Raw genomic sequence first — 21,229 nt, 5'->3', positions numbered from 1 at the left:
GAACAATGCAATGTGAAAAAATATCAGCACATTTTTGGTTAAAAACAGCAATATAATTTTGGTTCGAACAGTTAAAACAACAATACAATTTTGGTTCGAATAGTGAGAAAAAGGAAAAAAAATAAAAAGGATAAAGTTTGATGGAGGTCTTTTCTTGAGACTAATTCCTTTAGAATAAAATCTTGGAATGATTTATTCTTTTTTGGATTTTTGTTTTGCAAAACATTTTAATATATCTTCTAGTGGCTTCTCGATCAGACATTCTACTCTACAACAGTTCATCTCGCCATGGTCGCAGTCGCAATCTCCACTAGATCATGAGTATTCCTTTTCACTCTCTTTGTTTTTAAATTTGATGTACGTTCTGGGAAAAAAACGGATTAAGTGAGGGGGAAGGATAGCATGTCAAATTTTTCCTTAACTTGTTTGATTGATTGAAATTGAGTTATTCTGATATTGATGTGTTGGGATCGTTGGTTGTTATTCTTGAAATTCACTTTATACTCTTGCTTCCTTTTGGATTGTGATCATGTTTTAATTGAATTTAATTTGTATGATGGTGATTGGTATAGCTGGTGAAGTTTTTTTTGTTAAATATAGTTATTTCATGCTTTTGTTGATAGAGATGAACTTGGCTCAGTACATATAAACCTTTTATTGTAGGATTCGAGCCTAAATGAGCATACATTTTCTTTCTTGCTTACTGTTTGGTTTGAGTGTTTTGGACTAATTAGAATATTCTAGAACTTATAATCACAATACAGATCGAGACTACATGTTGAACGTAATGTTTTAATGTGATAGGGGCACCTAGGATAAACCCACTTTTCCAAAAAGCCTACCCATTTATACATCCACTAGTGAACCAGATTTGAGATTATTTCCCTTTCTTTGTCTTACACATCATAATTAAACCGAAGCCTTTCTTTTTATTTTTTTCTCTCTTTTCACACCCTTGTCGAGACTTGAGATCTTATCTCACTCTTGTTCCATGAAAAAAAGGGAATGAAAAAATTGGAAAAAATATTATTCATTATTTCGAACAGCAGAAGAAAAAGAAAAAAAGAGACACTTTGTTCAAATGAAAAAAAATGAAAAAAGAAGAAGGAAAAATCGATTATTTCAATTGTCTTTTAACTATTTATTTTCCTTGTTTTATTTTTCATTGTGCTTCATGTTAGTTCGTGGATTGTTCCTAATTGTTTTAATCTCTTGTCTTGGTACTTAAATCGATCATCATAGCCTTTTCCCTACCCTAACATAATCCCCATTACACCTTGTTTAAAGACCCCTTGATTATTGTATTATGTCCATTTTTAGTAGTGGGGACTTGTTTGGATTTCAAGCCTATGGTAATATTTTGATTAGTTTCGATTTGAGCAATTTCATTTACCCCAAACACTTTGAGCAGATATGTGTGAATCTATGTGAGGTATTAAGTCACGTTTCATTGAAGTTGGCAATTAATTGAAATATAATGCTTGCATTAAAATTTCTTACTTATGCCTTACCTAGATTGTACATAGAATTCTACAATTGTCATGGACTTAGTTCAATTGAAAGTTTGAGGAATAACATGGGAATGAAGATGACAACTTATGATTTTGATGTATTAATTGATGAATGCTTGAGGACAAGCATTTAATAAATGAGGGGGAATTTGATGAGTGATTTATTTGGTTAGTATTTTGCTTTTAAATTTCTCCTTAATTATTGGTTATTGTGGCTTATTTGTTCGTTTTGATTTATTTTCTGTGCAGGACCCTAGATTCTAGAAATTATACTAAAATGATACAATTCGACATTTTTTTTATTTTCGGAATCAAAGCTGGACTAGTCGACATGAAGTATCTGACGTGGCGATGACGTCAACACCTTCTAGAAGGTCCAGTCAACGCTTCTAGAAGAACAAATGGATCAACTTCACATTTCTGCAATTCGGATTTGAATTGAACTCATCTTTTAGGATATTATTTTAAATAATATATTTTATCTTATATTTGTTTTAAGTATTTTAATTAGGATTTATTTCTTTAAATTAGGATTTATCTTTACTTTGTTTTTAGGATTTTTGAAGGCTATAAATATCCTCTCAGGGTAAGCCTAGAAACATATCACTCAATAACTGAGAATTTACTCTTCTTCTTCTCTCTAGCTTTATAAAATTCTCTCTTTTATTTCCTTCCAAGTTTTCAATTTTTTTTAAGTTTTGTTTTCAAATATGCTAAGTATGACTTTGGTCATGCTTAGCTAACTTTCTTTTAAGTCGAAGGCTAAAGTGAAGGCTCAATTCCAGACATGAGAATTGTAAGGCACTTAAATCGCTTCAGATTTTTCTCTATGTTTTTTGGGCTTATTTTCGAATCAAAATGTTTTTCAGAACCAAAAGCACAAATCAAATCACAAACCAAAATTAAAGAGTGCACTTGGATATTCGGTATACAAATCATAGTCGCAGGGATTTGTACTTGTAGACATGTAGCCGACTTGAATCTTGAAGTAAAGATCTATTTCGATGATCCCAGGAATTTCAGGCAAAGCTGAAGCCTGGGGTTGTTTTTACCTTAAGTTTTCTTTATCTCAATTTATTTTATTTATTTAATCTTTATCTCATTTTATTTCTTTGAACAGTTCATAAACTCCCCATTTTATCTTTATCCTATCTTATAAATATTTAATTATTTATTTTATTATTTTACTCTTATCTTCTATTTTAAAAGATTTATATTTAATTATTTATTTTATTATTTTATTCTTAACTTTTTATCTTTATCTGAAATTTTATCTTCCTCTAAATCAAAAAGTCCACTAAATAAAAAACATCAGAGTCCTTGTGGATCAACCCTGCTTCTCTATTCTACTCCCAATTTTTACTTATTCAGAAGCTGGAATTATTTTGATAGCAAAACGACAGTAATCAAGTGTCCTCATATGTGGGAAGAAGAATCAATACAAGTTGGCGGGTGTAATACAAAGATATAGCCTCCCCCGAAAGACATCACATTCCCAATCCTTTCCTGCAAATTGGATTCAAAGCAGGTGATTGTGAGAATCTGGTCTAAATGACCAGCTTGCCTCACAATATTTTCTACGTTATTGGTTTGAAGCATCATGTTAAAGCAGAGTTTCTGTAGAAAGTGTTAAATGATTTTAAATATAGTTACACATTTTGTTAAGTTTGTTTTGTTTGTTAGATATCAGTTATTGAATTAGTTAAAGGAAATTGTTTATATAAAGGACTTATTTGTTGTAATTGATAGAATGAGGAATAAAATATAATTATACCCATTTTCAGTTTTTAACATGGTATCAGTATAGCCCAAGCTATTCTTGGGCCATCCTCATTCTTCCCGTATCTTCCTTCAGTCCATAATCCTCTCTTCTCAATTAGGTTTTGCTTTGTTTGATTCTCTTCGACGAGATGGACACTGCTGCTACTACAGTCGTGCTCGACTTCAATCACCCCCTTTTTCTGCATCCATCTGATACGTCGGGTGGTGTTATGGTTTCACATCGCCTGATTGGCATCGAAAATTACAACATCTGGAGCCGGTCTATGAGAATCGCGTTGCTGGCTAAGAACAAGTTAGGTCTTGTTGATGGTACTTGCTGCAAAGAAGATTATGATGAAGTTTGCACTCTCAATGGGAACGCTGCAATGCGTTTGTTTTGTCCTGGATTCTCAACACTGTGAGCAGTGATCTCTCGACTGGAATCATCTTTGCTTCAAGCGTCGCTCATTACTGGAATGATTTGAAGGAGCGTTTCGACAAGGTTGATGGATCTAGAATTTATTTTCTCCATCGGGAAATAGCTACTCTACATCAAGGTGATTCAACCGTTTCCACTTACTTTACTAAATTGAAATTGTTGTGGGATCATGCCCTAGTTCCTCTTTCATCCTATAATTGTGAGGCATCTCTGCAAAATTCTAAACATATTGCACAGCAGAAGCTGTTGCAATTTCTTATGGGACTTAATGAAACTTACTCGGTTGTTCGTAGTCAAGTTTTACTTATGCAGCCTTTACCTACCGTGAATCAAGCCTACTCAATGATTGTGCAAGAAGAAGCACAACAGGCTCAGTTATCTGGTGATTTGGGTGTTGCTGTCATGTACTCTAATGTAACTGGAAATTCTGATCGAAAGCGGTACACTGGTGCTTGTGATTACTGCAAACTAAAAGGCCATAAGTGAGACAACTGTTATCGTCTAATCGGGTTTCCTCCAGTCTTCAAATTCACCAAAAAAAGGAATTCTCAGGCAGCTCTTGTCTCTAGTCCCTCACTGGCTGATTCAAATCACGAGTCTCGTTCTGGTGAATCACGCATTGCTGCTCCTGCTCCTACTCTAGTTTTCACAACAGCTCAGTATCATCAAATTCTTGAGCTCTTGAATAAAACTCCTTCTGTTGATGCATCAGTTAATCTGGCAGGTATTGCTTCCATATGCTCATTTGCTTCTTCTAATTCCTTTCGTTGGATACTTGATACAGGGGCTACTGACCATATGGTGTATGAGATTCATTGTTTGCAATCTCTAACTTCATGTGAGCCTAGTTATGTCCATCTACCTGCTGGTAAAACTGTTACAATCACCCATATTGGTAGTTTTCATTTTAACTCAGTTGATGTTATCCCAAATGTTCTGTATGTTCCTCATTTTAATCATAACCTATTGTCAGTGTCAAAACTCACTAAAGACCTCAAATGCAGTATTGTTTTTTATCCTCATTTCTGTATTTTGCAGGATCTCTTCACTAGGAAGATGAGGGGGATTGGTAGGGAAGCTCGTGGACTCTATTTGTTCAACTCTCAAGACCTTGTTTCTAGTTTGTCATCTACAAATGTTATTTCTGATTTGTCATCATCTAAGTGTAAAGTTGGTTCCGGTTGTATGTTTGTTTCATCTGAAAATAATATTATGCTTTGGCATGCACGTTTAGGGCATGCCACTTCTGTTAAAATGCATAAAACTCCTTTTTTATGTTCTGTCCCTTTAAATGAGAATTCTGTTAAGCAATGTTCTGTTTGCCCTCTTGTAAAACAATCTAGGTTACCCTTTCCTATTAGTTCATCTAGATCACCTAAACCATTTGATCTAATTCGCATTGACTTGTGGGGTCCTTATAGGATTTCAACACACAGTGGTCATAGGTCTTTTTTGACTATTGTAGATGATCACACTAGATTGTCTTGGGTATACTTGTTGAGACTTAAGAGTGATGCAATTCTATTCCTTAAGCAATTCTTTACTTTTGTTCAAACTCATCATTCTGCTTTAGTTAAATATGTTCGTAGTGATAATGGTGGTGAATTCTTTAGTGACAATTGTTCTGAACTATTTTTATCCCTTGGTATTATTCACCAAAGCTCTTGTGTTCACACACCATAACAAAATGGGATTGATGAACGAAAACACAAACATCTTTTAGAGGTAGCCCGTGCTCTTAGATTTCATTCTCATGTTCCTATCAAATTTTGGGGTGAGTGTGTCTTAACAGCCTGTTGTATCATTAACAGGCTCCCTACTGTTGTTCTAAATTGGAAAAGTCCATTTGAAGCCTTCTATGAGAAATCACCTAATCTTTCTCATATGAAAGTATTTGGTTGTCTTTGCTATACTACCAAAGTTAATTATAAAGACAAATTTTCTCCAAAGGCCTTACCTTATGTTTTTATGGGTTATTCATCAACTAAAAAGGGCTATCTTCTTTTTGATCTTCATACAAAATCCTTTTTTGTCAATCGTGACGTAGTATTTCATGAGACTATCTTTCCTTTTTCATTTCCATTAACTAATACTTCTCCTTTTTTTCTTGCTCAACCTTTTATTGCTGATTCTGATTTTCTTACTCTCGAAATTTCTGTACCATCTAATCCAGTTCATTCTTAACCTTTTGTACCTTCTCATTCTCCTTCTTATTCTTATTCTTCTGCATCACCTCAAGTTTCAACTAGTTTACCAATTCCATCTTCAAGTCCATGTTCTAGTTTACCTCATCTACCTCAAAATCAGTGTTTACCTAATAGAAGGTCTACTAGGACTATTAAACCTCCTAATTGGCTACAAGACTATGTTCAGTCCTACCAATCTTCTTCCCTTCCAAGTAAGTATCCTATTTCCAATTTTATTTGTTATTCTCATTTACATTATAAAACTCAAAGTTTCTTATCTTCTACTTCTCTTTTAAGTGAACCCAAAACTTATACTCAGACCGTAACCAACCCTTTGTGGATCCAAGCAATTAAGGAAGAGATTGATGCTTTGAACTTAAACAACACTTGGTCTATAGTTACTCTGCCTTCAGGGAAAGTTCCAATAGGTTGCAAATGGGTATACATAATCAAGTACAAGGCTAATGGGGATGTTGAGAGTTTTAAAGCTCGCCTTGTTGCTAAAGGATTTAATCAAAGAGAAGGAGTTGACTTTGTGGATACCTTCTCTGCAGTTGCTAAACTAGTCACTGTTCAAACTGTTCTTGATGTTGCCTCCATATTTTCTTGGCCTCTTTATCAAATGGATGTGTACAATGTATTTCTATAAGGTGACTTAGTTGAGGAAGTCTATATGGTGCTTCCTGATGGTTTTTGCAGCCAGGGGGAGTCTAAGGTTTGTAGGCTGCATAAATCACTTTATTGACTGAAGCAAGCTTCCAGGCAATGGAATTTGAAGCTATCAGAAGCATTAGTTACAGCTGGTTACATACAGAGCAAATTTGACTATTCGATGTTCACTAAGCAACAAGGGAATGACATAGTTGTTTTGTTGGTATATGTTGATGATCTTCTAATTACTAGGAGTAATGAGAAACTGATAGCAGAACTGAAGCACATTTTGAATAATAATTTCAAAATGAAAGACCATGGAGAGTTGAAATACTTTCTAGGATTAGAGGTTCTAAGATCAAAGGAAGGAATTGTGCTAAATCAAAGAAAGTATGCTCTAGAGTTAATTGAAGAAACTGGAGCAGGGGGAGCTAAACCAGCTTTGACACCTCTTGAGCAGAATAAGAAGTTTACTACAGCTGAGTATGATGAAGCAGTTTGTAGCAATGAACAACTGTTGCAAGACAAATCTGTTTTTCAAAGGCTTATAGGTATACTAATATATCTTACTCACACAATGACAGATATTGTCTATGAATTTCACTTCCACAGTCAGTTTATGCATAAACCAAAACAATCACATCTTGAAGATGCATTGAGAGTGGTAAAATACATCAAGAAAAATCCAGGACATGGGATTTTATTAAGTGCTACGAGTGAGTGCAGATTGATTGCATATTGTGACTCTGACTGGGTTGCTTTCCCTATGACTAGAAGATCGATAACTGGTTTCTGCATCAAGCTTGGAATGTCTCTAATTTCTTGGAAGTCCAATAAACAAAACACTGTTGCACGTTCCTCTGCAGAAGCATAATATAGAAGCATGGCAGGGACGGTAGCAGAAATAGTATGGCTGAAAGGTTTGCTGGCAGAATTAGGATTGAAAAATATAGCACCAGCTAAACTAATGTGTGATAGTAAAGCAGCCTTCCAAATAGAAGCTAATCCAGTTTTCCATGAGAGAACTAAACATATTGAGATAGACTGTCACTTTATCAGAGAGAAGATTCAAGAAGGCTTGATACAAACAAAACACATCAAAACAGGGGAGCAGCAGGCAGATTTGATGACTAAAGCTTTGGGTGTGCATCAACATGAGTATCTAGTTTCCAAGTTGGGGTTTAAAGACCTCTTTACAACCACCAACTTGAGGGGGAGTGTAGAAAGTGTTAAATGATTTTAAATATAGTTACACATTTTGTTAAGTTTGTTTTGTTTGTTAGATATTAGTTATTGAATTAGTTACAGGAAATTGTTTATATAAAGGACTTATTTGTTGTAATTGATAGAATGAAGAATAAAATATAATTATGCCCATTTTCAGTTTTTAACAGTTTCTTTTGAATGTTTTTGTTCAAACATTGGAGTTTACTCTATGATGTTGTTCCCTATAAATACTCTATTATGGGGGCTTAAATTTCAGGTCCAACAAAGCTTTGGACTCTTTTCTCTCTTTCTCAAACTCCAACCTCCCAGCATTATAAGGTTGAATACAGTGATCTGATAGTCTATACGATTTAAAGTGAAAGAGAAAGCGTCTCTCCGAGCTTTAACATTTTCTTCGTCTCGCGTTAACAACTGTCTTCAGTGCAAAAGACATGGACAAGGTGATGAGATTGGCCTCGGAGAGGGGAGTGGTGCTGTTCAGCAAGAGCACATGTTGCCTATCTTATGCGGTCAAGATTCTGTTCCAAGACCTTGGCGTGACCCCAACCGTTCACGAGGTTGACCAAGACCCCGAAGGCCGGGAAATGGAGAGAGCCCTGATGAGGTTGGGGTGCAATGTGCCGGTTCCGGCGGTCTTCATCGGGGGAAAGCTGTTGGGATCCACAAATGAAGTCATGTCCCTGCACTTGAGTGGAGGGCTGATCCCTTTGCTGAGGCAGTATCAGGGTTTGTGTTAAACTATAATGCAAATTAAAATACTCCTTCAAATTGTGACATTTAAAGAAATAAATTGGCTCAAAATTCATTCGTCTCTCTTGTCAGCTGTACGTATTGTGTAGCTTTCTTTATATGGTAAATTGGTAATCACTCAGGTGTGAGATTCCACAGGTTTACTTTAGCTCTCTATATCAATGTAATATGTTAAAAAAAATAAAGTTTACTTTTTGTATTTTTTCTGTTTAATCTATTTATATCGAACTTAAAATCTTAAAAGAATAATATTTTTTTACTAAATTCACTTAATAAATTCTTATAAATATCACTTTTAAAGAAATAAAGTTTACTTTTTGTACTTTTTCTGTTTAAACAATTGATATAAGTGTTCCAACTTAAAATTTCTAGAAAAAATAATGTATTTTTTTTACTAAATTCGCTTAATAAATTCTTATAAATATCACTTTTAAATGTATTTGATATGGACAATTATTTATTATACTAAATCTCATCACTAAATAACAAATTTCACCATTGTGATTAATTTTATTTTATGGAAAACAAAGTTTGAATAAAAAAACCATCTTTTTCCATCCACCGAATTATACGATCTCAAAGTATCAGATCATGGTCATAAAGTGATTAGTTTGAAGCATCTTCGCTAAAATCCACCATTTAATAGTCTCAAGTGATTATACGGCAATATTTCTTTTTTAGTTTTTTTTTTCAATTTGCTTCATTCGCAATAGTCAGGATTTAAACCCCTTATCTTACTTCAGGAATCTAGTATCTCAACTTACGAGATCAATTGGTTGTTGACAAATCTTTTTTAATTGTTGAGAATACATACACTCCCTATAAATTAATAATTTATATTATAAATATATTTTTATATCTGCTAGTGTTACTCGTTTCATCTAGAAAAAGTATCAGTTAAAAGGTTTCTGCACATTGAAAATCCTATTGGATTCTACCACTATAATATGTACGAGCATAAATTGAAATATTATGAAGTTATAAAGATAGTTATGAAATCTTTAACACAGAGGATGAGTCTTGGGTTAATTTCGTACAAGACAGTGTCGAGGGGTTATAACAAGGTGAAGCTGATTGTAACACTTTCAGACCGATGCAGGTGACTCGATCCGATCTGAGGAGTCACAGTATGGCCACAAGAGCGACCCACAAAAAAATCAGGAAAATAAAAATTTATTTTAAAACTAGAAAAACCATATAACAATTTATAATTAAAATACAAGTTCAGAAAATCATTCATTTATTACAAATATAATTAAAATCATACAAATTTAATACTCAGTATAAAAATCAATTGTGACCTACATGCCCCCTAATTACACTTGTACCGTACTCTTCAACCTAATCCAAATGAACTCCCGCTACATATGTCAATAGTTGCACTGGATCAATTCTTTTAACCTAAAATGATGAGTAAAAGAGTGAGCTTTGGGAAGCTCAGTAATACAGAACTACCAAGTGATGCTGAAGGACATGTAGATGAATGGAAAATAATAAGTTTCCTTATTGATTCAGAAGTCTATAGGTTTTTGGGATGAACTGAGGTTCCATTGATATTTCTTCGAGTAAAAGATATGAAGATTTCAGTTCAGAGGAAACGTTCAGAGGACCAAGTACAGGAGATCAGAATATGATGTCTAGTGTGTTCCAACAAAACAGAGTAATGTATACATATCCTTTAAAAACATTAGTAGTTTAAAACATATTTTAAAAACCACAATAATGCCCTCCAACCAAACACCTTGTGGCCTATATGCCCACCCAAGGGTCTCCTTAGGTCCGTAAGGAATTAGCAACTTGATCAGAGCTGAACCTCCATACTCCAGAATCGTACCCATACAATATCTATTAGAATGTTGTGAAAATGAAATGTAGTTATTTAAATAACATGAATGCCCTCCATCCGTACACCATAATACAATCCCATACTATGGAGTGCATTGGGCCCTTAGAGCCTACCCAAGGAATACCTTAGGTCCGTAAGGAATTACCAGCTTGATCAGAGTTGAACCTCCATACTCCAGCCTACCCAGATAGTGTCCTAATAAAACAGTTCAAGTAATAACCAATAGATTCCATGATCCATGAATCAAGAACGATCATATTTTATAGTAAAAATAGGTAACCAGAGAGCACATTTCATGTAGTCATAGTTCATAAACAGTAATTCAATACATCGGTAAGTCAGAATATCGAACAAATAAAATATTCAATAAAGTAACTTCAGTAAATCACATTTCAGGGCAGATAAAATAATCATATAGCGTATAGGAACACACTAGAGGATCCAGTTATTTTTCCAGGGGTACTTGGTATTTATCAGGTAGGGAGTCACAAATTTTCTGCAAGGTGATTGAATTTTAGTACGAGATCCTTATGAAAAAGGGTTTACTTGCTAACAGATTCATCAGTCATTCGGGAATTGATTTATCAAGATCATATAATATTTAGATATTTTTCGAAGGCACTAAGTAATCATGACGGTATTCGGAATCTTTTGCTTCGGAGCTACTTGAGATTTCTGATATGACAGGAGTGATTCCATTATTCAAGAAATTAGGGGCAATTTGGACATTTGGTTCTTGTAGAATTCTTAGTAATTTAATATAATAAGGGGAAATGATGGTTCATGGTATTTAAGATTCATGTTGATTTAAAAAGGATATTCACACTTTAATACTAACATTACTCGTCGAACTAATCATCTTTAGAATCATCGTTGAATGGATCTTATGGAGACGAATAGGGATTATAATGGTAATTATTTCATTTATGTATTACAACGTTATCAAGAAATAGCGAAGTGTTTTATTCATGGTTCAAAACCCTTATAGACGGTACAACATATAAGTTCATGATAACCGTCGTTTTGCTATCAAAATAATTTCGCCTTCTTAATTAAATAGAAAGGAAAATGTAGTATAGAGGAGCAGGGTCGATCCACAGAGACTATGGTTTTTGTGATTTAGTAAACTTGTTTATTGATTTTAGTAAAAGATAGAATTCCAGGTAAAGTTGAAAAGGTATAATAAAATAAATAATTATAAATAAAAAAGGAAAAATAATAAAATAATAAAATAATAAATAATAGTAATAAAGATAAAAGGGGGTTTTAAATCATTTAAAGAAGTATAATGAGATGAAAATTAAATAAACAAATAAATAAAATAAATAAATTGGGATAAAGAAAACTTATAGTGAAAATAGCCTCTGTAACATCCTCAATACCGGGTTAGTGACTAAATTGTTAAATTTTAGAATTTGGAGATAAAAGTAGAAAAGTTAAATAGTTCAATGATTTATGTGGAGATATTTCCTGAAAGTTATTAGTAATTATTAAAGGAGATTAAGGGAAAAATGGTCTTTGTTATCTAAAGATAATTATCTTATCTCTTTATTAAGAGATAAGCTTGTGGGGAGAGTTATCTGGAAAACTCTTCTCCCTTCTTCTTCCTCCTCCACGTAAGAGCTCAAGAAATGGTAAGATTTCTTGTTGTTGATTATATATTAGCTAAAATTTAAGGTTGAGTTTTGATTATTAGGTGATAATTAAGCATAAGAAGAGCTTAAATTATCTTGAAACAATAAGATGAAGAGAATATAGGGAATTAAAGAAAAGAGAGGAATAAGTGAAATCTTGAAAGAGGGTTCTTTAATGAGGTTTTAGAGTGAATTTGACTTGTCATCAATCTAATTAACATGTATGAAGTGTTAGAATTGGATTTGTAATATTTTAAAATTTGGGTATGATTCTTGAATTTCTTAAGGAGAATAGGATATGCAGGTTAAATAAGTGATTATTGAGCAGAAATAAGTGCAAATATGTATATGTAAGTTAGGAATATAAAAGGGGATGAAATATGAATCATTTGAGTTGAATTAAATTGATTTTCGGGCTTAAAATGCAAATTCTGGGTAAGGTGTATCGATGCACATTGAATGTGCATCGATGCACTCTTTAAAAAAGAAACATCGAATGCAATTGGTGCATCGATGCATAAGGAGTGCATCGAATCATCCCTTTAAAAATGAAAACATCGAAGGTAATTTGTGTATCGATGCATGGGTAGTACATCGATGCACATGTTAAAGAATGCATCGATGCACTGTAGAATGCATCGATGCACTTAAAGGGGAAATTGAAATAGACATTTCTTTTGGTCTAAGAAATGATAGATTAGTGTATATCAATTGGATATTGATATGTATCAATGTATGATTATATAGATATCGAGCACGACAAGTCCGTGTCGATTGGCAAGTTAAGATTCGATCGAAAGAGAGGAAAATCATAAAGTGTGTTGGAACGTAGTGAGGCCAAGGTGAGTGCATATTAGATAGTGTATTATGTTTAATGGAAATAAGACTTGTGGCAAGTCTATTTCCTATATTAGAATGCATGAATTCATTAATATGAGCATATGTTTAATATGTTATGTGTGTGTTATTGATTGTTACATATGTTAATGATATGAGTGAATAAATGTTTATATGATACATGTTAAATGTCCATGATATATGCACACATGATAATATGATATAAGTTAAATTATGTAATATGATACATAAATATGAGATAAGTGAAGAAATGTATATATGGTAGAGATTATGTATGTGATAAATGAATGATATGAAAAATGACATGAACTACGTGAAAAGAAGCTACCTGATTATAGGTACATGCGAAAGAAGTTATGAGTTTATAAGAACATGTGATATGAATGTGTATATTTGATACTTGAAAGTGAATCATATTATTATATGAATATGAGAAATGATATGATAAAAGCTATGAGCATATGAGATATGACTATGTGAAATGATATAAAAGAGAATGCCCATGTAAGTGTTAGGAGAGCTAGAGGTATAGTTGGCATGCCAAGAGTTGAGGGTCTACGCGGTCCTTCGGGACATATTTATTATTTGTAGTCCTTTGAGACATCTACGTGGTCCTTCGGGACAAATTCTACGCGCCCCTAGTAGGAATTATACGAGCTGTGGTGACAGCATAATGCACAACCTCAATAGACTCACATATCTAAAGTTATCACATGTGTACATGGGCTAATAAAGAGATAATTGTGAAATCAATGTATGTGATATATGTATATGAATTGCATGAGATGATATATGAGTGATATGGGTTATTGTATCTGTTACATGAATATATGTTGATGTATATGTGAGTGAGTATAAATGACTTATATATGATTGTAACAACCCGAATATTTACAAAATAATATTAATTGAAATTGGAGGTAAATTGTGAAAATGGGTGAAATTAAGTGACTAAATTAAAATTTATGGAAACTTGTATGCCATTTTTGAAGTAAAGGAAATTCAGGGACCAAGCCCTGAATTTCCCTAAAACTGTCGGTAGGCTTGATGATTTAAGTGTGATTTCTGATTTACAATCAGAAATCACAAATGCTATTTCTTTAATTTTCTTCCTCTCACACCTCCACTTTCAAGTCCGATCCAAACGCCGTCCGAATTCTGATCGTTGTTTTGAAACCACCGTTGTGTTCATCATCGAGCGAGGAACAAACCCTTCAAATTAAATGAAGCGAAACGCGGCCAAACGTCGGGAATTTCCAGTCAAAGTAGCGACGGTTTTGTTAGCTCTATCGCCGAGGAAATCTTAAATTCACGCTGTCCGTTGCTCCGTTTACGACACCTCCCGCACCATCGTGTTCCTTTTGCCATTCCGAGTTCACCGGTGTCAACCTTGACCGCCGTAGACGGCGGCGCGTGAGGAGGTGGTGCAGTCAAAGATTCGGCCGATTTGAAATCGAGCTCTCCGCCATTCAAAAATTTGAACCGATCGTTGTAAGTATCTCGAAATCGCTCAAAATAATTTTTAGAAAATTTTCCGGGATTTTTAGGGCCCCGGAGGACGCCTCACGCGCCACACGCGCCGCCGCAGGGCGAGTGGCTGCTGGAAACCGGTTTAACCGGTTTCAATCGGTTCTGACCGGTTTGACCGGTTTCAACCGGTTCGAACCGGTTTGACCGGTCTGAACCGATTTGACCGGTCTGACCCGACCCGACCGTTGACCCGACTCGACCTGACCGTTGACTATTGACCGTTGACTTTCTTTGACCAAAACATAAAATGGCTTTGACCGAGCATTAAACGACCGTTAATCTTTTCCGAGTATACCTATCCTGATAGTTTTCGACGTGCCGAATCCGTTTCCGTGGTTCGTTTTGTCAAATTCAAATCCGAAGGTCTCCAAATCTACGGTCAAAGTGGTTGACTTTGACTTTGACCAAGAATTTGAATTTTCGGAAAGTCATACTTTATGTTTTTCGACGCCCTGATTCCGATTCCGCAATCTGTTTGGCCAAATTCAGACTCGAAAGACCTCAAATTGATAGTCAAACCCAGAAAATGCTTATATACTTAAGAAGTTTAGCTTTGAACAATTAAATAGGATTTGGGACTGATAAATATTTTTGTTTGAAGGTACAAGAGACTCTCCGAATCGTTCGACAGCTCGACCCAGCTCTTCTAGATTAGTTAAACAACGTGTGCCAGTATTCACCCGTTCGAAAACTGTAGCAGAGCGTGGTGAAACCAGCAATCAGTAGATTTGTTATTTGAATCTATTGTCGAGGTGTGTTCCCTACTTATTACTGAATTGTTTTATTGGTTTTAATATGTGGTACACCGAATTCATTGGTTATTGTTTTATTGATGCACCAATTTAATGTGACAATTTATGGAATATGGCTGCTATCTAATTTTTGTTTTGAAATGGTATATGATTACCATGTTTTTGGATTTATGGAATTTATGTCACGGTGAAATTGAATTTTGGAATTGAATTACGATGGAATAGCTCTGATCAAGCTAACTGGGCCTAATGTGACTCTTGAGGGCCCCAAGATGTTTCATTAGGTCAGCTTTCCTTTGCTGTGTGCTTAGGGTAAGCTATATGGACTTATTGACTTGGGCTTATGGATACAAGCTTCAGAGCCTATCCTTAAGTCGGCTTTCTTTTTGCTATGTTCATAAAGTAAGCTATATGGAAAATAATTTTGGGAACTACTGATGGTGTACCGGAAAAGGGTTTAAACTATGATTTTCAAAAAGTTAAACTCTTTTACGAATTTGTGAGATTACTGGACTATGATTTGTACCTATTGTGATTTTATGGAAATGTTGGGACACACTGAGCCTAGCTCACCTTTTGAAAATGTTTTCCCCTTTCAGATACTGTTAGTTAGATACCTTGGTTCGAGCACTTGGAGGATAAACATATCTCTTGAAGTAAATCAGATTGTAATGTTTTTATCTGGCAAGTTGAATTTATTTTGGTGACATGGACCTTATTTTAAAATATCAGATTTTATAATGTTAACTCTTTCACTAATACTGCTCGGTTTATTGTGATATTGAATTTGAAGACATGTTTTAAATTAAATTATTATTTATTGGTACTATATTTACGAGTTGGATTTTGATAGTATAATTTGTTTATAATTTCATGTTATTTATAATGTGATTTTATATTGATGGAATAACGGTTTCGAAAAATGTCTTTAATAATCATAATGTGATCCACTAGACTTAGTCGAAACGCATAGGCCGGGTCTAGGGGTTACATTTATTGGTATTAGAGCTTTTGGTTTTTAACCCTCAGACTGTGTATGAGTCCACATTGAAAATACGGTTTTGAAATATTTTACAAAACGAGTTACTAAGGCCATGTCACAAAGTTATTAAGATTTTAACTATGTTTGAGACTCCAAGTGCTTATCTAACCCTAAGTTTATCTTCTGTAGTAAACTTGAGATCCATCAAAATGAGTGCTAGACGTGGTCGTCGAACTAGCCGTGGACGAGGTCGAGTGGCTAGATTCACAGATTCGATCGATGAGATACGGGTAGATCCCCCACCTCTGATAGGTGATCATGCTCCTACGACCCCAACGGATCTGCCTCCTTCCGCTGGTATTGGCATGACTACACCGATAATAGGAGCGACCGATATTGAGTCAGAGTCTACCGGAGTTGCTTTGGATGAGAATTTTGGTATACAATTTCTGCAGTTAATACAGGGAGCAGTCAGAGCTACTGGTGTTGTATCTGAGGTTCCTATTTCACAGACTTTGATTGCCAATGGAGTTAGAACTTTTGGGGGACAAATAGGTGGAGCTCCTACTGAAGCTGAGGATTGGCTCCAGGATACAGAGAGACGCATGGATCAGTTGGGTTTGGACTCAACTAAGAGATATCAGGGTGCTGTGGCGATGTTAGATGGCAATGCCTACACTTGGTGGGAGTCAGTGACCAGTAGTGTTCCTACCGATCGTTTGACCTGGAATTTCTTTAAGGATCGCTTTCGGAGCCGTTTTCTGGGAGAGCGCTACTTAGCTCAGAGACGACAACAGTTTCAAGACCTGGTTCAGGGAGACATGACTGTTTCTGAATATGAGATCGAGTTCCTGAAGTTGCTGAAGTATGGATTCAGTATGGTACCTACGGAGAGAGATCGATGTCGTAAATTTTCCCTTGGACTCATATACGAGCTGCGTAGGCAAGTTGTAACCCATCAGGATGAGATATTTGATGTGCTGGTGGGCAGAGCCAAAGATGCGAAAGAGGTGGAGGTTTTAGCTTCTGGTAGAGAACGTGTTGATCAAGATCGATCTAAGAAATTTTCAGGCCCGATGGAGTCATCAGCACAGTCCAGAAAGAGGACTCGTACTTCAGCCCCTCAGAGAAGCAATACACGTTTCAGGCCTGCAGCATCCTCACCTTTAGCTGTCAGTCGAGGCGGTTCCTCGTCATATTATAATGGGCCCCTTTGTGAGTATTGTGGTAAACAGCACTCAGGAGAGTATCGTAAGAAGATGGGTCTTTGCTATCAGTGTGGATCTAGTGGTCATTATCGGAGGGATTGTCCTCAGTTAGTTTCGTTTGAGCAGACCACTACCCAAACTACTGTGCGTTCGCAGACTACAATACAGACCCCAATTAGAGATCATAGTCAAGGAAAGACTCAAGGATCAGCGTCCAGGACAGACAGTAGAGCCCGACCTCAGCAAAATAGAGGGCCAACAGCTTTTGAGGCTAGACAGCCAGCTTTAGTTTATGCAACTAGACGTCGTGATGACAGAGATGAGCCTGAGGTTATTGCAGGTACATTTACTATTTATTCTACCCCATACTTTGCATTATTGGACAATGGCTCCACTCACTCCTATGTATCGAGCTCAGTATCTCGAAACCTTCAGATTCCGATCGAGAACACTGAAAATACTGTTACAGTAACAAGTCCAGTAGGACATGCGGTATTAGTGAATAAAGTATTTCGGCGTTGTCCTCTTGAGGTTCAGGGAGAAATTTTTCTCGCTGATCTTATGGAACTTCCTTTAGGGGAGTTCGATCTAATTCTTGGAATGGATTGGTTGAATAAACACAAGGTAAAGCTGGATTGCGAATACAAGCGGGCTACTCTGAAGACTTCAGATGGTCGGACTGTTGTGTTAATTGGTGAACGGCGTGGTTATCTCTCCAATATAGTTTCAGCGATGGAAATTGATCATATGATCCGGAAGGGATATGAGACCTTCATTGCTTGTATTTTGAACACCAAAGGTGCATTGTCCACGATCGAGGAGATTCGTACAGTTAGCGAGTTTCCTGATGTTTTTCCGAAGGAGTTGCCTGGGTTACCTCCTGATAGAGAGGTAGAGTTCGAGATTGAGACTTATCTGGGATCTTCACCTATTTCTATGACACCTTATCGTATGGCTCCAAAGGAACTTAAGGAGTTGAAAGTCCAATTGCAAGAATTATTCGATCGAGGATTTATCCGACATAGTACTTCACCATGGGGAGCTCCAGTTTTATTCGTGAAAAAGAATGATGGGTCGCTAAGATTATGTATTGACTATCAGAAATTGAACAAGATGATGGTCAAGAATAAATACCCATTACCCAGGATTGATGACTTATTTGATCAATTGCGAGGAGCTACTGTATTCTCTAAGATTGATCTTCGTTCGGGGTATTATCAATTGAAAGTTAAAGGATCTGATGTTGCAAAAACGGCCATTCGCACTAGATATGGTCATTATGAATTTTTAGTGATGCCTTTTGGTTTGACGAACGCTCCTGCAGCTTTTATAGATTTGATGAATCGGGTGTTCCGACCATATTTGGATCAATTTGTGGTGGTCTTCATTGACGATATTCTGATCTATTCTCGTACTGAGGCAGAGCATGACGAGCATTTGAAGATCGTTCTGCGGACTTTGAGAGAGCATCGTCTATATGCCAAACTAAGAAAATGTGAGTTTTGGCTTCAAGAAGTGTCATTTCTGGGGCATATTATTTCTGCGCGAGGTGTTCAGGTGGATCCCAGCAAGATAGAGGCTATTATGAATTGGAAACGACCTAAGAACGTATCTGAAATCCGCAGTTTCTTGGGCTTGGCTGGTTATTATCGACGTTTTGTTGAGGGCTTCTCGATCATTGCTTCTCCTTTGACAAAGTTGTTAAGGAAGAATGTGTTGTTTGACTGGGGCGAGGCACAACAGGAGAGCTTTGAGAAATTAAAGGCGGTTTTGACTCAAGCACCGGTGTTGATTTAACCAGAGTCCGGGAATGATTTTACAGTGTATAGTGATGCTTCACATTCAGGACTTGGTTGTGTTTTAATACAGGAAAGTAAGGTGGTGGCTTATGCATCCCGTCAGCTGCGGCCGCATGAGAGTAACTATCCTACTCACGATTTAGAGTTGGCAGCAGTAATTTTTGCTTTGAAGATTTGGAGACACTATCTTTATGGAGAGAAGTGTTACATTTTCATAGATCATAAGAGCTTAAAGTATCTTCTGACCCAGAAGGAACTTAATTTGAGACAGCGTTGCTAATTAGAGCTTCTAAAGGATTATGATTGCGTGATTGATTACCACCCTGGTAAAGCTAACATTGTAGCAGATGCTTTGAGTCGAAAGACGGTATCGGAGTTGAGGTCTTTAATGGCCAAGATGAATTTATATGACGATGGCACTTTGTTAGCAGAATTGCAAGTTAAGCCGACCTTGGTTGATGAGATCAAAGCTAAGCAACCCCTTGATAGCTCCTTGCTTTCCAACTTTGAGCAAGTAGAGCAGGGGACAAACTCAGATTACGCAATTGATCAGGATGAAGTTTTATGCTTTAAAGGTAGATATTGTGTGCCTGATGATGCTGAGTTGAGGCAGACTATCCTTACTGAGGCTCATAGTAGTCCATATGCTATGCACCCCGGAGGAGATAAGATGTACCGAAATTTGAGATAGAGGTATTATTGGATTGGTATGAAGAAAGACATATCTGACTTTGTGGCTAGGTGTTTGACTTGTCAGCAAGTTAAGGCAGAACATCAACATCCATCAGGTTTGTTACAGCCTATCAAGATTCTTGAATGGAAATGGGAGCGTATTACTATGGATTTTGTTACTGGCTTGCCTATGACTCCTTCGAAAAAATATTCAGTTTGGGTGATTGTTGACAGACTTACAAAGTCATCTCACTTCATTCCTGTGCGAGTAAATTATACTTTGGATAAGCTGGCAAGATTGTATATTTCAAAGATTGTCAGATTGCATGGTGTTCCATTGTCTATTATTTATGATCGAGATCCGAGATTTACTTCGAGATTTTGGAAGGCGTTACATACGGCTTTGGGAACAAGATTGGATTATAGTACATCCTTTCATCCACAAACTGATGGTCAATCTGAGAGAGTAATTCAGATTTTGGAGGATATGTTACGGGGTTGCGTAATCGATTTTCATGGTAGTTGGGAGAACTTTTTGCCGTTGGCTGAATTTGCTTACAATAACAGTTATCAGACCAGCATTCGTATGGCACCCTATGAAGCGTTCTATGGGCGTAAATGTCGCACTCCGATCTGTTGGACTGAGTTGCGTGATAGGAAAATGTTGGGACCTGAGTTAGTGCGAGAGACGGAGGACACAGTCAGATTAATCCGTGACCGTCTGAAAGAGGCATTTGATAGGCAGAAATCTTATGCAGATCAAAGAAGGAAAGATATACAGTTTGAAGTGGGAGATCGGGTTTTTTTGAAAGTTTCACCCTGGAAGAAAGTATTGAGATTCGGGCGTAAGGGTAAATTGAGTCCAAGATTTATTGGACCATTTCGTATCTTGAAGAGGGTAGGACCTGTTGCATATCAGCTTGAGTTACCTTCTGAGCTAAGTCGTATTCATGATGTCTTTCATGTATCAATGTTGAGGAGATACCGTCCAGATCCAGGTCACATTAATCAGGTTGAAGAAGTAGAGCTGAGACCTGATTTATCATATGAAGAGGAGCCCATTCAGATCTTAAAGAGAGATGAACGAGTTCTTCGGAATAGACGAATTCCAATGGTCAAAGTTCAGTGGAGTAATCGAGGCCCCTCAGAAGCTAATTGGGAGACATTGGAGTCAATGGAGGCTCAGTTTCCTCAATTATTCTCGTAAGGTAAATTTCGAGGACGAAATTTCTTGTAGAGGGGGAGAATTGTAACAACCCGAATATTTACAAAATAATATTAATTGAAATTGGAGGTAAATTGTGAAAATGGGTGAAATTAAGTGACTAAATTAAAATTTATGGAAACTTGTATGCCATTTTTGAAGTAAAGGAAATTCAGGGACCAAGCCCTGAATTTCCCCTAAAACTGTCGGTAGGCTTGA

At 36.2% G+C, this 21,229-nt stretch overlaps 1 protein-coding gene across 1 annotated transcript; it reads left to right on the top strand.

Annotated features, from left to right (window-relative positions):
- Positions 1–8,190: 8,190 nt before the first annotated feature.
- LOC120208617 (monothiol glutaredoxin-S9-like) lies at positions 8,191–20,815 on the top strand. The gene is made up of 2 exons (XM_039207845.1): positions 8,191–8,545; positions 20,805–20,815. Exon 1 carries the CDS (start codon positions 8,207–8,209, stop codon positions 8,510–8,512), a length of 306 nt encoding a protein of 101 aa, XP_039063776.1. The 5' UTR covers positions 8,191–8,206; the 3' UTR covers positions 8,513–8,545; positions 20,805–20,815.
- The last annotated feature ends 414 nt before the right edge of the window (positions 20,816–21,229 follow it).

Source organism: Hibiscus syriacus, unplaced genomic scaffold (genome assembly GCF_006381635.1).
Source record: "Hibiscus syriacus cultivar Baekdansim isolate YM2019G1 unplaced genomic scaffold, ASM638163v2 tig00016725_pilon, whole genome shotgun sequence".
Classification (NCBI taxonomy): Eukaryota; Viridiplantae; Streptophyta; class Magnoliopsida; order Malvales; family Malvaceae; genus Hibiscus; species Hibiscus syriacus.
Note: the sequence above shows the minus strand (reverse complement) of the source record. Positions and strands in the feature narration are given on the sequence as shown.

Coding starts and splice junctions, on each gene's coding strand:
- LOC120208617 (XM_039207845.1), top strand. CDS start 8,207: ATGGACAAGGTGATGAGATTGGCCTCGGAGAGGGGAGTGGTGCTGTTC.